Raw genomic sequence first — 14,218 nt, forward strand, 5'->3', positions numbered from 1 at the left:
TTTGAAACATTTCAAGAACTTGGCGCTACTAGCACGTGCTTCCGCTGACCAACTTTACTGCGTCATCTGAAAATCTCGATTAAGTGACTTGCCTGATTGGTACTGACATCCTGGCCTAGCATTGCATGGATGCTTGCAGTCGCCAAAGCGGAACATGCCAGGCCTCTGATCATGTCCATAACACACAACTTTCAGTACGTTCTTCAGGTAAGCTTCATGGCTATCCTTCTGACTCTCAGGAACCAAGGCCAGTCTCACGTATCCACCTCCATGATTGTTAGAAGTCCATCCAACCTTAAGGAAAAGGGTAAAAGGAGACAGAAAAATGGGAGAGGCTTTTTCATTTGAGGCATAAAAGAGTGAGTTATGTGACTTGAGTTACACTGACATTCTACTTACAATAGACGAAATTCCTTTACTGGCTGAACTCAAGATGGATGTTTAATCGGTATGTTGTGGTCAGTATTGATGTTATTAAAACCATTATTACTATATTAACTTACATCATCATTATGATCATCTTCCAAACTGGATTTGAAGTAATGAAATCAAATTGTTCATCTATGGTCACAAAAAGTAATTATAGAACATTGAAAGTAAAACAACAAAATAAAGTAACAAGTACATATGGTGAACGATCGTCGCAGTAGATAGCGCTATTTAAAGTAACAAGTGGAAATTATTTAAGTTTGTTGAAATTATGTCAAAATGAAAAATTCGACAATCAAACTTTCTTTTTTATTATTATCATTTTTTGGAGCTTTTTTTTTCAATGACTATGGATTAGGTGTTGAAAGCACCTAGTTAGGTGTGACAAAGATGATCCAGTTTCATCACAAGAAAGCTGATCCACCAAGAACAGTAAGCTTCTTCTTTAAATGCCTATCAAATGCAGAATTGAAAAAGGCATTGAACAAACCTTAAGGCGATCCCCAGCCAGCACATCAGTTGTGGCTCCTTAATTAAGACGGAATAGAGAGAAATTTGATTTATTCTACGATCAAATTGGGTGCATTCTGAATTAACTTTTACTAATACCAGATGAATCTTCACCTTTGTACCATTTTTCGCATGGCCCCGTTGTATCTCCAGCCTTATCCGGGTATGTATCGAAAGGCCTGCAACAATTTTATAACGCAATCTTACAATGTTAAAATAAATGTTACTCTTGTTAAGAGATACCAAATTTGTAGTAAAAAAAACCCCTCTTTTTAAAATTTTACCTCGGGCAGCTCATCCATGAATGCCCTTTTACAAGCCTTTGGGAAGCGACGTAGAACACGACAAGGAAAACTAGTTTGCAAATCATCTTTTTAGCAAACGCCTACTCAGCTTGAATGCACTCCGTAACTAACTAGCCAACTAAATGCATTCTATCTTTATTAGTGGATCTTTATTAGTGAGTGCCTCACGAAAGTCAACTTCGGCTAAAATGTTTAGTTTCACTTATGCCACCACTTTGCAAAATGACAATCATAGGACAGCTGTATAAGTATTAATCATGTTGGGACTTTCACGAAAATTACTTTTCTCGTTAAAATCTTAAGTGATTGATGTATTGAAATGATTTTATATTTAAGAGGAATTTTTCCGTTGAAACAAAAGCAAATACGATGCACTTATTCTTGCCGCAAGTAATTCAGAATGTTAACCTCAAGCGGAATCATTACTGAGTTGTTTTTTCTCCCCCTTTAATTGCATAGTTTGAAACAATTTTCACAACATTTTTTATTCTAGTCTGGTGATAAGTAAATACATTTTTTTTAAGTAATAAAAGGGGCTAGACCATTAGATTCTTAATCCTTTAATTTATACGCAAACCAAAGGTTTCTTGAGATTTGTTAAGAGGTTAGAATTTCCTACGAATAACAAAAATGTAAGCCTCAGGCCCGGGTTGCTCGAAGGTTGAATAACGCTATCCACTGGATATCTCTCTCTCCAGTGGATAGCGAAGTATGTTTTGCCAACACTTATCCGCTGGATAGCGATTTATCCGTTGGATAGCGTTATCCGCTTTTTGAACAACCGAGCCCAGAACTACACTGTTGGTGTCTCAAGGGGGTTACAAGGCCTGAGCTATAAGAAAACTCTTAATGAAGAGCAAAATCGTTAATAAAAGGAAAGAAGGAAAATTCAGATTAAATGGATCAGCTGGACTTAAAAGAAATATAAACAAACAAATAAACAAACATTAACACGAAAAAATGATAAAGCTCAAATCAGAGTACTACACAAGATGAAACTTGTTAAGAATAAAACAAAAACACTTAAGTTTCATATGCCATAACCGAAAGTAGATCAAAATAAAACAGGATTTAAAAACGACTCAGTTCAGCTTATTTTGCAAGTTAGAGATACAGCTATTCTCGCCATGTTTGATGTCGAATGATCATAGTTTTTTCTCTGATCAAGAGAAGTAGAAAATTTAAATGATAAATATTCTAGTTGGCTCAAAGACTTTCATCAGAGATGTCCTTTTTCAAAACTTAGATTGCTCCACAAGAAAATGGCTACATCGATGACTCTTGTGTGAGATGCATTTTAATTGCGTGACCTTCTTGTTAGAATTCGCAACTGAAACCATCGCAAAGGACACCGCCTCCTGATCATAGCCAGCTGTTCTTCTCTTCGCAAGGTGAGCTATCTAAGATTCGAAAAGACACAATGACTCGAAAATCAGAGGATTTTTGTGAAGTAAAATTATAGGGGCAAATTTTTAAGCAGTAAAAATAAAATAAAAAAAAGCAAACAAGTAATAGATTACGGTGCCTACTATGTCTTGCAAGACAATAATATTTCTCGACGAGTGAAGATTTCTAGTAGAGATTCGAACACTAGCCAATAATAATTAACTTAGTTGCAACTTAGTTGCATTATGTTAGGTGCATCTGCGCCAAGCGTCATTTGCACTGGCTAAGATCAAAGATGTCGAAAGCGTCGTCAGATTGCTTTTAATTTGATCAGTTTTTTGTTCTTGTTTTCGATTTTTCAGGAAATAAAATAAACTTACGAGGTTAAGAACGAGGTAGACATTTCAATTTATCATTCAAGTGGTAGCTTTATTCCTTCTTAACACTGAACATTTTGAGGCCAGTCACAATACTTTCTTATCTTGTTGTACTTAAGTCCTGGTGGGCAGCTTCTAGGATACGCCACACCAGCTGAACATACAATAAAACCGGAACAGTTTGCTGGATCAGGAAAATAACCGTCCACTGAACAGTCGACAGGACCTATGGGAAGAAATGATTTACAGGCTAATAAATACTAAAGTAAACATTTAGAATAAACTGACTGACCACCAAAAAAAGGCCAATCCTATTTACTATCTTAGTCAACAATTTCCACAACTCAAAATAAGCGCAAACATGCTGAAGCGATCGTAAACGAACCTTTTCGCAATCTCTGAGGCTAATACTACTTTTTTTTTTAACCCCTCTCGACTGACAACCAAGATTTTCACCGTCGTCAACATCGATTTTCTTCCAGTCCGTTGAGTGCAATCGAAAAAGAAAAATTTACTTTGAAATAAACCTTGACGTTGAACAGACCTCAGAAAATTGCTAACGATTTAACAATTATTCCACGAGCACGCGTTGGATATGAGATGATAGATAGCTAACGAGGCGCGTAGCGCCGAGTTGGCTATAATCATCTCATATCCAACAAGCGCGAGTGGAATAATTGTTATATTAAAAAAACGCCCTCAAGATATTAGACAAATCTTCTGGACTTTACTTTGTTAGAAGAAACCGGATGTTACAATGTACAGATATTAGATTATGGTATATTGGCTTATATACCATAATGGCTAAGCCAATAAAAAGTCTTGAATTGCATTATCCAATGATCCAGTTTTTAAGGAAAGAAGATAGTCTCATCTTGGTAGATGATCCTCTATACCTTCCTACATTTTGTCTTAGAAAGCTGTGAAAAAGATACAATATCTTGCACCTTGTGAGTTCAGCGCTAGTCTCTGACCCTCTTTTCTTTAAGTTATCAATGGAAGAGAGTAAGGGTCGATTATAGACCGGCCTGGTAGCATCTTGCTTTTGAGTATTAGCCCTAAGCGAGCACGCGCTTCTTTTTGAGATGTGAGCTAAAGCGTAGACTTGCTGGAAAGATCGATATCGCTTTTAGGGGTTATTTAGTTCTTATCTACTTGTTTTTCAGAGGATTTAAAACGCTATTAGTGATCTCTAGCTTACCAGTCGGAGGATTTGTAGTAACATCCGGACTTTGGGTCAATGGTTTTGTAGTTTGGGGCGTTTGTGGTAGCTGTGTCGTGGTCGGTGACTGCGTTGATGTGCACGTGGTTGTCTTCGGTGTCGTTGGAGGCGCTTGCGTATTAGGTGCCTCTGTCGATGGATTAGCAATTCCACGCAGGAGTTCAAATGCATGTGTACCATAGCTTTTACCGTTTACAATATTGTTTTGTACCCAGGAGCAATCCCAGAACATAAGTCCACCAACACCAGGTTTGTCTCGAATTTGCTACAGTGAGGGTAAAAAATCTTTCATCTGTCAAGAGCATGAGCAAAAAAAAAAGTTGGGGGGGAGGGAAGGAGGCTGACATTGACTTCCCTTCAAGAACCGAGCGTCAGACCGTCGTTATGTGTCACATGTTCACATACCTCTTCTTTGTGAATTGTTATTATTAGCTCTATTAATACAAAGTGTGCAAGGTCAGCATTTTATGTAATTGTACCATCATTTGCGCAATCTAAACCAAGAACAGGCGTATCAATTTGCCTACGCAACTATTTATTACGTAGTGGATCGTGTCACACGTATTTATCTTTAAGGACTGGTAAACTCGTTTAAGTCGAAAGAAAAATTGATGAATGTCTGTATTCAAGCGTCGATTTGTGACTGGAAGCATTTCAGATTGGACTGTTACGCAACCGGCTAATTTTTCTTACGCGCGGAAAGAAACGGGAAGAAAGACTGTTTGTCTATTTAACCCTTAATACCCCATCATCGGTTTGCATATTCTCCATACCATTCTTTATACTTTTCCTGAGGTCCCTAGAAGGCGAATCTGTCGAACAATCAAGAGCTTCTTTACTTATTGATCATTTTCTTAATTCTCACGACTTTAATGTCTGATTAAGGGGTGATGCTCTAAGGGGAAATTAGATGCTGATCTCTCTCGGGGGCTGGAGGGTTATCCAAGCCGTAGATCGAACAAATAGCAATTTACTAATTTTAAAATCTTCAACATGGATAAAATCGCATTAAGCAATACCTTGTACACTTGAGCCAGTTTATCAGGTGGGAAATAGTAATGTAGCTTGCCAGCAGCCTGCGGTCCAGCCGGCAGACCGAGAACAATCAGCGGACCATTAGGAATACTTCGTGCCCACCCTAACCAAGTGTCCATTACAGGTAAAAAGTACTGGTCACCAGGGTAGCAGTAGTTGTTATAGAACTGTATGAATAAGTAGTCAAATTCTTGGCCATAATCTACAGAGAAAGAAACGCTATTATAACCTGTGGAATTCATGTAACATTTTACAGCTCCACGACTGGATCCTTTGCTACAGTTCCATATCTGAAATTCTTATAAGACCCCCATGGAGATAAAACGTTTTGCATTCCGAAATAAAGACTTCACCAGATTCTAGCCCAGGAGAGTAAAATAACGATCTTATTTTTTTGTGCGTTTATGTGTTAGCCAACCCCAAGCCAACATACTCTTAGTCTAGTCAGATGACACTTACCCTGGTTACAAGGGTTTCCCCTTAGTGAACGGTGTATGTAAAGAAATTCTCAGTATTTAATTTTCATACTTTCAAGCACGCTACAATAACACGAACTGAACTTAGAAATTCTCTGAGAGCCTTAGCGAACTTCGCTGAACACGTACGCTCAAAAAAGCCTTATCATCTGCGCGAACTTCCCGCTCAACGAAATTATCTCATAAAAAAAAGATATTTAACACCAAACATTAATATTCCAGAAGCCACGACATATTTCTAATAGTCAAGCACAGCCGAAATTCTCAATAGCACGTGCACCAACGTGGCGCCCTTTAAAAGTGAAGCTATGCGCAAATAACACAATAGACACGACAGTGCACTATATTATATTTGACGAAAAGAAGATTACGCGAGGACGGTCGAGTGATGAAGGGACCAGCGCACCTAAGGAGTCATGGACGGTTGATGAATCGATGGAAAAAAAAAAGGGAACGCGTGCCGTAATAACACCTACCTTCTAAGGCAGATCCTTGTATCTGAGGCCCCATCCACTTATCAGGAAATGGACACTGTGGTGCAGCTGTGATCAGATACTGTTTACTGGAGTCTGTATTCATAAGACGGCGTATCTCCCGAACAAAGTCCGGATAGTATCTATGGCTTCCCATCTCAATGTCCAGATCAACACCATCCATCACGGTCCTATCAAAGGAATATGTTATTTCTACTGTTTATTCTTTAGATAATCGTTGTGGATCGTTTTAAGTTTTCATATTTAAGCTTGTCTCTTCGAGATGTTTGAAATTCATGCTTGCCTTGGGAAAAGGGAGACCGTAGATGTTTTTCAAATCAAGAAAAGTATTAAGGAAAAAAAAAAACATTTGCAAAGAAGTAATGGAAAGAATGCTTAAAACGAACTGAATTTACTTTCTAATCAAAAACAAGTATCTCCTCTCTGAAAAGGGGTCAGAGAGAAGTTTAGTTATCAACATCTTTGTTTGTTGATAAGCTATTGACAACAGTAAGATGACCAAGAAATTAAATAATTTGAATATATCAACAAAGTTGAAATGGTAAATTGGCCACCGCTACGATTACAAAAGCTGACGTTTCGAGCGTTAGCCCTTCGTCGGATCGTCGGAGCGTTAGCCCTTCGTCATTCGCTCCGACGAAGGGCTAACGCTCGAAACGTCAGCTTTTATAATCGTAGCGGTGGCCAATTTACCATTTCAACTCTGTTGATATATTCAAATTATTTCGTTACCCTCACCGACGCAGTCCCAAACAGTTTCTTTAGAAACTATCAGCCTTTATTCAAGAAATTAAATGTTTACCACAAAAATGGTCTTTTATCCTGCATATCCGTGCCTCCCAAGAATAGATTCCATATGTAGTATGCAAGTTTCTTCGCGTTTTCAGCAGTTCCCAGGCTCCCATCACAAGTATCCCCGCCAAGGGATATGAGTATTTTCTTACCAAGCTTCTGACAATCTCTGATGCCGCCCCCGATTGTAGCGCACTCGAAGAGATCAGGGTTTTTGGGATCGGGGGCATAACTGCAGTGATGGGCAAAGTTCATTCCGGGATATCCGTCTAGAATATGCAATGAAATTGATGACATCTGGAAGAGAAGCCTCATAAAAAGAGTGAAATACTTCTATCCAGCTACTGCTATTGTGAATAATGAAATGAACTCTGAAATTTTACTACATTCTCCACAATCGGCGCACAATCGGCGCACAATCGGCGCACAATCGGCGCACAATCGGCGCACAATCGGCGCACAATCGGCGCACAATCGGCGCACAATCGGCGCACAATCGGCGCACAATCGGCGCACAATCGGCGCACAATCGGCGCACAATCGGCGCACTCGATATACCGGTTCAATTTACAATTTAAACATAGTTTATCCATCAACAGTAAATCAAAAAATCTTTTCTCAGCGGCCTCACCTCTGTTTCTGTTATTCCTGAAAAGTCGGTGCACAAATGCAACCAAGTAAATATCAAACTTGTGCTGATTGCAGAAGTAGCGCAGGTCTTTCTCCCAGTAGGGTCGGCTGACTTTTGTACCGATTGCATTTTGTCCCCAGTAGCCCACCAACAGCTGTCGCTTTGGGAAGGAGCGCTTTACTGGAAAACGTTTCGCTGAGTTGTCCGATGGGAGCTCGCTATGGAATACGACATTATAATATTCGAAGCATCTTAAACACGTCTGTCCAGACTTAAGAACGAAGCTCATGGCGATGCCCTCTCAACATTAAAACAATGGACAAGAGCTTTAAATCATAATCACACTTAGCTTTGTATAAAATACATGGCTATATGCTTGTTATTTTTAACATTACTCTCCCATGGCTGAAAAAGACCGCTGGTATCATCAATGGTTGGAATGATTCTACGTGTAACCATTTTAAACTACTTAAATGGTTCAATATAAAGAGATATAACAAGTCAAGTCATTGTTTCGGTTTTCGCAAATAATAAGCCCTTTACAGAGGCTTGATACAGCAAAAAATCCGATAGCACTTAGAGGACTCAAAGCTCAGCAAGCTGAGTTCTCTGTAATCAGATCATTAGGGCACCGCAAAGCCAATCGGAAATAGACTGGGTTTGTCAGCTTCGGAAGGGGTCGTAGATTATTCTAGTATGTTGTTTCTGTTGTTGTGTTATTTTTATCTTTTAGTGAATATCTTTGAAAGCCGAGCAAGCTTCAATCTTCTTTTAAAAATACCTTTTGTTCATGGAACTGGTTTTATCTGAGTTCTTTGTTTAAGTAATTACCAAGAAGAATGGATCTTGAATATATTGTACTATTGCCTGAAGTCTTGGAAAGGCAGAACTTATTTCCTCTTGTTCGTCATAGGGTTGTTCAGTCAATTTGTATAACTTTTTTCGTTACAAAAAACAAACTCATTTCTAAGCAAAGGAGTAAATCTAAATGCTTTTCCAACAATGTCCAGCTTAGCCTTACCTCCCAGCAGCTTCGATTCCCAAGAAAACTACGAGTACCAAGAAAAAATATTGCTTCATTGTTCGTAAAATTCCTTGCCCAGCCCAAGACAAAGACTAAAGCGAATTATGGACAATACCTCTTTGATGTGACGGATGGTCTGCTGAGCAAACAGGAAACGCCCTTAAGAAGTATAGAGTGTCTAAGAGAAGTGAAATGCAATGGCTACTCAGCACATTTTATTCCAGCCTGTTTAGTGCCACGCAAATGGCTATTATTTTCCATTTCCTTTTGCATGATCTCTATTCAGCGGTGGAAAAAGCAAGGCAACCATACTGAGAAGCTTTTTATTCATTTTTATTGTCAAGTCTCATTCTTATCGTCTGTGATAACGTAAGTATTCCTCTGTGAATTGGCAAATTTCATTTCAGTATTGCGAAAAGACCTTGCAACTGACTACACAGACTTCGTCAATCCTGTCAACTTTAAAAATAAAAGTTTACTTTCTGAAGAAAACCAGGTTTAGGTTGCCAATGAATTGGGTCAAAAATGCATATATCAAACATTCATTACAAGAAGAGTCTAACATTGGCAGAGAAAATATTCGCTTTTGAATATTTTATAGAAAAGGCGCAATACAAATAATAATAATAATAAATGATAAATATTAAGTATACAAAGAAAGGGATACGACTAGTAAAATTCTATGTCATTCAAAAGAGGGCCCAAAATTTCAGTTCCTTATGTTCAAGGACTTAAAAGAGCAAACGTGAACTGACAAGCTGCGCAGAATTTAGGCCTACGGACAAAGTTTACTCTAAATTTGGAAATGTGACAGCAAGATACACAGTGTGTAAGTTTACTCACACTATTTGTCTTGCGATAGAAACAAAGAAAAAAAAATAGGAATTTCCGTAAGCAAACAGTCGTGGATTGAGAACAAATACAACTGGTAAATATAAGGTCCGTGCTTTTGCCACCTGTCGAAGTCCAAACAAACATTTACCCTTTGGTGACAGCTTTCACTGAGCAGAAAGATAGCTATCTGACCAATCATGTTTATTCGCTACTCCTAACGTCTTCTTTCATGCAGTAGAAAATTTGTAGTTACTGGTAAACATGAAACCCTATTTATTGATATAAATAGCACTGCCTCCAAAATTAAATTAGCGATTTTGTCCTTTTTTATGTTCCGTTTAAGCGATTCCTCGAAATAATTATTATCATTTATTGTTGAATTTCAGTGTACGCTAAAACTGAGTACACTTATAGCTGCTGAAAGTAGGTACTTGAAAAACTATCACTTTTTGCTGAGAATTAATTAAAATCGAGCCAGTTAAGCAACTTTCCTCCCGCCTATATTTAAAATTCACATGAAATTTATCATGTATATGCAGATTTTATTGCATCTGCTGTTTCCAACATTCCAAGGAGCCAGAACCGAGAAAAACGTCTCTGATAGCTTATCAAGAGTTCTACCTCTAGCAACACTTTGTCATCGTGGTGAGAAAGGAGACCGTAAATATTCCTTTACCATACAACATGAAAAAGCGAATAATGTTCAACATCATGTTATTCATGTGGCACACTCAACTTCGTGGGACCGATGCGATAGCACATGTCTATAACCTCAGAGATAACCGACATTTTATCGGTGGAATTTGTACGAGATTCAACCAGGCTCTCATTGGCCACAACATGGGCTCCTCACAGACAACGGGAATTGTCGACTGCGCGCAGAGGTGCCTTGCTATGTATCCGTCGTGCGGTGCTATAAATTTTGACTCTGAAAGTCGATGGTGCGAGTTGTATGAGTGGAAAAGTAAGGAATCGATTAACAACGTTGTGTTCAAAAAGGGGTCGGTGTTTGTGCTGTTTCATTGAGGCGCAATTAGTAAATTATCTTTTGGGATCGATTTGGCTAGTATCTTGTATATCGTCGCCATCGAGATGCCGAAGAGATAACTTTCGCGCCTTTGGTGAAAAAGGACGTATATTGTAAATTTTCACTTATAAAAAGTCTGGAAGTTTGTTCCCGGCTTTCACACTGACATACATTGACAGCATTGAGAGCCCTAGATGAACAGTATTATTAAAATACTGCAAGCGAAGTCTTTAGACGCTGATTATGATTAAACACAAGAGCTTCTTCACCATACTTGCATGCTGTGTCATAGTTTTTGTCAAATAAATTTCATGGACAAGACTTCAACTAGATCTCAATCAGAACAGAACTGGCCCTTCTAGTTTTATCTAGTGAAATAAAAAAACTAACCATTCAATTTGAGCTTCTACCATTTTTGATACGCCCTGACACAGAAATTGGATTTCTTTGATTCAGTAATAGCTGAGCACGTTCTCCCGCGGCATTTGGCTTGTTACATGAGGTAAGAGCAGTAAGAAAAATACAGAATCACCGGAACGTTTCAAGGGTTGGTTTGATTGGTTCTCACACATTCGTTAGTGGACAGAGGCAACGGTCCCTTGACGTGGGGCAAATCTGTGGTGAACTTAAACAAAATTTTGTGATATTATTGGGAATTGATCAAACAACAACCTTCGTCAAAGACTTCGGGAATTTACTAGGATTTCCTGACAAATTCGAACTGGAGAGCAGCAACGTTCTTTTCTCATATGCCTCAGCCGGGAGGAATTTGCTTCGGCCGAGTTGGTTCCAACATAAATTTTTAAAGGCTTTATGTCCTAACTGGAAACTCTGTCTCATTGCTATGCAGCTAATGAAATACTTTGGATGAACTCATATTTTGTCCAAGCTACATAAGAAATTCAGTTTACTTATACATTTGATAGTTTTAAATGATATGTGCGTATAAAGAGGGAGGCCTGGAACAGAAACTATTTGGCTGGGGGTTATGATGAACAGTAGCCAAAAATTTTCCCGTCCGGCTCGAACAAAGCAAGTTGGTAAGCATCTTATCAAAATAAATTCATCACTTTCCATTTCTTCCTTTCTTCTTTTCCTCCTTTTTTTTTTCCCATGACGACCAATCCGTGCGGCATTTTACAGCCCTGCTTGTTTCGTCGCCCTTATATGAAGATTTCTTTACAAATTTTTTTTGATAAGAGCGCATGAGAAGTTTTACCAATCCTTAGATTAGAAACCAAATAATGCTTGAAGGGAAAAGAGTCTTTCAGATGACACGCTAAGTGTTTACCGCATTTTATGTAACTGGAGGTTTATTAAAAACCAACAAAATGACCAGCTCATAGTTGGTAAGGCACTTCAGAGTTCACGGGTTCAACTCCCTTACAGGCATGAATTTTTTTCTGGCTTTATTTCATTACTGCTTTAAGCAATAACAATGCTTAACAATACTTAAAAGTGTTGTTCATGATCGTGACTGCGGAGCTCGAGATCACTCGCACCTTCATTTATTAATCTGCAGTTCAGTTATATGATATTGAGATATTCACAGTAGTTTAGAATATCTACTGTATGAGGGTGAACCTTTTCGAATTGTTAGCTTGGTGAGATAGGAAACTCCGAAGGAGGAATGGATTTGATGTACCACCGGGCCTGATAGACTACGAAGGAACAAGGCTTGGGAAGTTTAACAGAGATTGCAAGGGGTAAACTTCAGGAATTAAAGGCAAATGTTTGACTCTCTTATTCATAGGCAATAATAAAATTGAATTTATGTTGCAAATGATCGAAGAAAAATGGCTGGTTCTAGAGCTCAACACTTTCATAGGTGAGGACACAACATATCGACGCTCACGCATAGACAGACACATAAACTGAACTTTTTTTAAAGGCTGATAGTTTCGAAAGAAACTGTTTGGGGCTGCGTCGGTGGGAGTAACGAAATAATTTGGATATATCAACAAAGTTGAAATGGTAAATTGGCCACCGTAATGATTACAAAAGCTGACGTTTAGATTTATCGGTTTAGTAAATCTACTTGCCAATAGGCATGGGTTAAACTGAGCGTCATGTAGCCTCCAATTATCGGTCTTAAAAAATTTACATTTGTTATTCTTTCCAAAAATGTATATGTCTCTGCAATTCAAAATAATACTTTTAAACATTAGCTCGGTAATTAGGCAAAGCGCCCATCGGCTGACGAGAAGCGAATGGGGTCGGAGCAGCACGCACATTGCTTCAGGTGTAACCGCTTCCGTTGGAGCTGAATGTTACCGCTTGCGAGGGAAGCTGCAAAATATTTTTGGTTTGATTGATGCCTCAGTGATTAGGGCTTTTAGATAGAAAATTATAATTATCGTTTTAGTTCAGGATAAGAGCCCGTGTAATCTAGATCGCTTTTGGAATAGAACACAAGTTTAGACCGTACGCAATTCTCCATAATTGAAGCAATCAAGACGGGCGCACGTGTATAAGCAACACCTTATTTTGTGATTATGTTACGTTTTGTTGTGATTCAAAGCAAAACTTATCACTGGTTTTAACCATTCCTTTTTGGTTCTATTAATTGCCACGTCCACTTCCAAAATCGAGATTGTTTCTTAGGCTATGATCGTACATTACTCGGGTAACTTCTTGTTGTAATAATTTCAGTTAATCGTTTTGTCATACGAACGCCCTAAGGAAGAGGAAAAGGAATAAGGAAAGAAGGATCCTATATTAGTTTGGTGTCTATCGCATGCGCGTGTATCAACCCGGGAATCGAGATTCGACAGACTACTTCCGAAAAAACTTTGGTCCTCTTTAAAGACGAGGCCTGATGCAGACTGAACGTGAAAACGAGTTTAATTTGCATGTGAAGGAACACTTGTCATCACATGAAAGGGTGAGCACTATGACTAGCTTTGAAAAAGATGCCAAAGGTATTTCGGAAACGGAGTATCCTAGCTTGAAAAGAAACATCTACAGATGGCGTTATGCATAACATAACGATCGACTGGGAAAGACTTTCGATAGAAGGCTTCTTTGCCGCGCCTCAAGATTTACAGGCTTACTAATATAACTCAGCAATGAAAAAGAAGTTCCAGACAACGATCGCAAAAACTTTGAAAAGTGACTCTTTGTTTTCTTCATACACATGGCTCAACACATAAAGATCGACACACCTTAGATCTTGTGATTACAAGATCTGATGATAATATCGTTTCGAATTTAACAATTGGTTCTCCTTTTGTCATCTCTGATCATGATGCTGTTCACTTCCAGTTCTCGCTTAATAAGCCGCCGCTCGACAAGAAGATTAATTCATTCAGAAAGCTTCGATCTATTGATTTTGATAATTTCTGTGCTGATGTTATGAATTCGCCTTCCTGATCTTTTTGCCTCGTCATCTTCATCCTTGAATTATTTGATTAATCAATATAACAGAGTCCTTACTTCCATACTTGAGACTCATGTTCCACTGCAAACCAAGATAGTTACTTTGCGTCCCGCTGCACCTTGGTATTCTGAGGAGATAAATAATTTAAAGAGACCCCGTAGAAAACTTGAACGACGCTGGCGAATGACCAAACGTCCTTCTGATCGTAAGTTGTTTATTGAGGGATGTGATGCTGTTAACAACTTAATTCGTGACTCCAAGAAGAATTATCTCGCTTCATTAATCAATAAGAATCAG

At 38.5% G+C, this 14,218-nt stretch overlaps 2 protein-coding genes across 2 annotated transcripts; both read right to left on the reverse strand.

Annotated features, from left to right (window-relative positions):
• Window positions 1-54: 54 nt before the first annotated feature.
• On the reverse strand, window positions 55-1,353 carry LOC148735836 (uncharacterized). Its single transcript, XM_088753002.1, has 4 exons — window positions 1,224-1,353; window positions 1,054-1,118; window positions 920-957; window positions 55-294 (listed from the first exon to the last, which is right to left on the reverse strand). Exons 1-4 carry the CDS (start codon window positions 1,307-1,309, stop codon window positions 55-57), a joined length of 429 nt encoding a protein of 142 aa, XP_088609128.1. The 5' UTR covers window positions 1,310-1,353.
• A 1,686-nt stretch (window positions 1,354-3,039) lies between these two features.
• On the reverse strand, window positions 3,040-8,768 carry LOC111341646 (uncharacterized). The gene is made up of 7 exons (XM_022948616.2): window positions 8,679-8,768; window positions 7,658-7,875; window positions 7,037-7,295; window positions 6,217-6,404; window positions 5,249-5,466; window positions 4,209-4,494; window positions 3,040-3,233 (listed from the first exon to the last, which is right to left on the reverse strand). Exons 1-7 carry the CDS (start codon window positions 8,735-8,737, stop codon window positions 3,070-3,072), a joined length of 1,392 nt encoding a protein of 463 aa, XP_022804351.2. The 5' UTR covers window positions 8,738-8,768; the 3' UTR covers window positions 3,040-3,069.
• Window positions 8,769-14,218: the final 5,450 nt, after the last annotated feature.

Source organism: Stylophora pistillata, chromosome 3 (assembly GCF_964205215.1).
Source record: "Stylophora pistillata chromosome 3, jaStyPist1.2, whole genome shotgun sequence".
Taxonomy (NCBI): Eukaryota; Metazoa; Cnidaria; class Anthozoa; order Scleractinia; family Pocilloporidae; genus Stylophora; species Stylophora pistillata.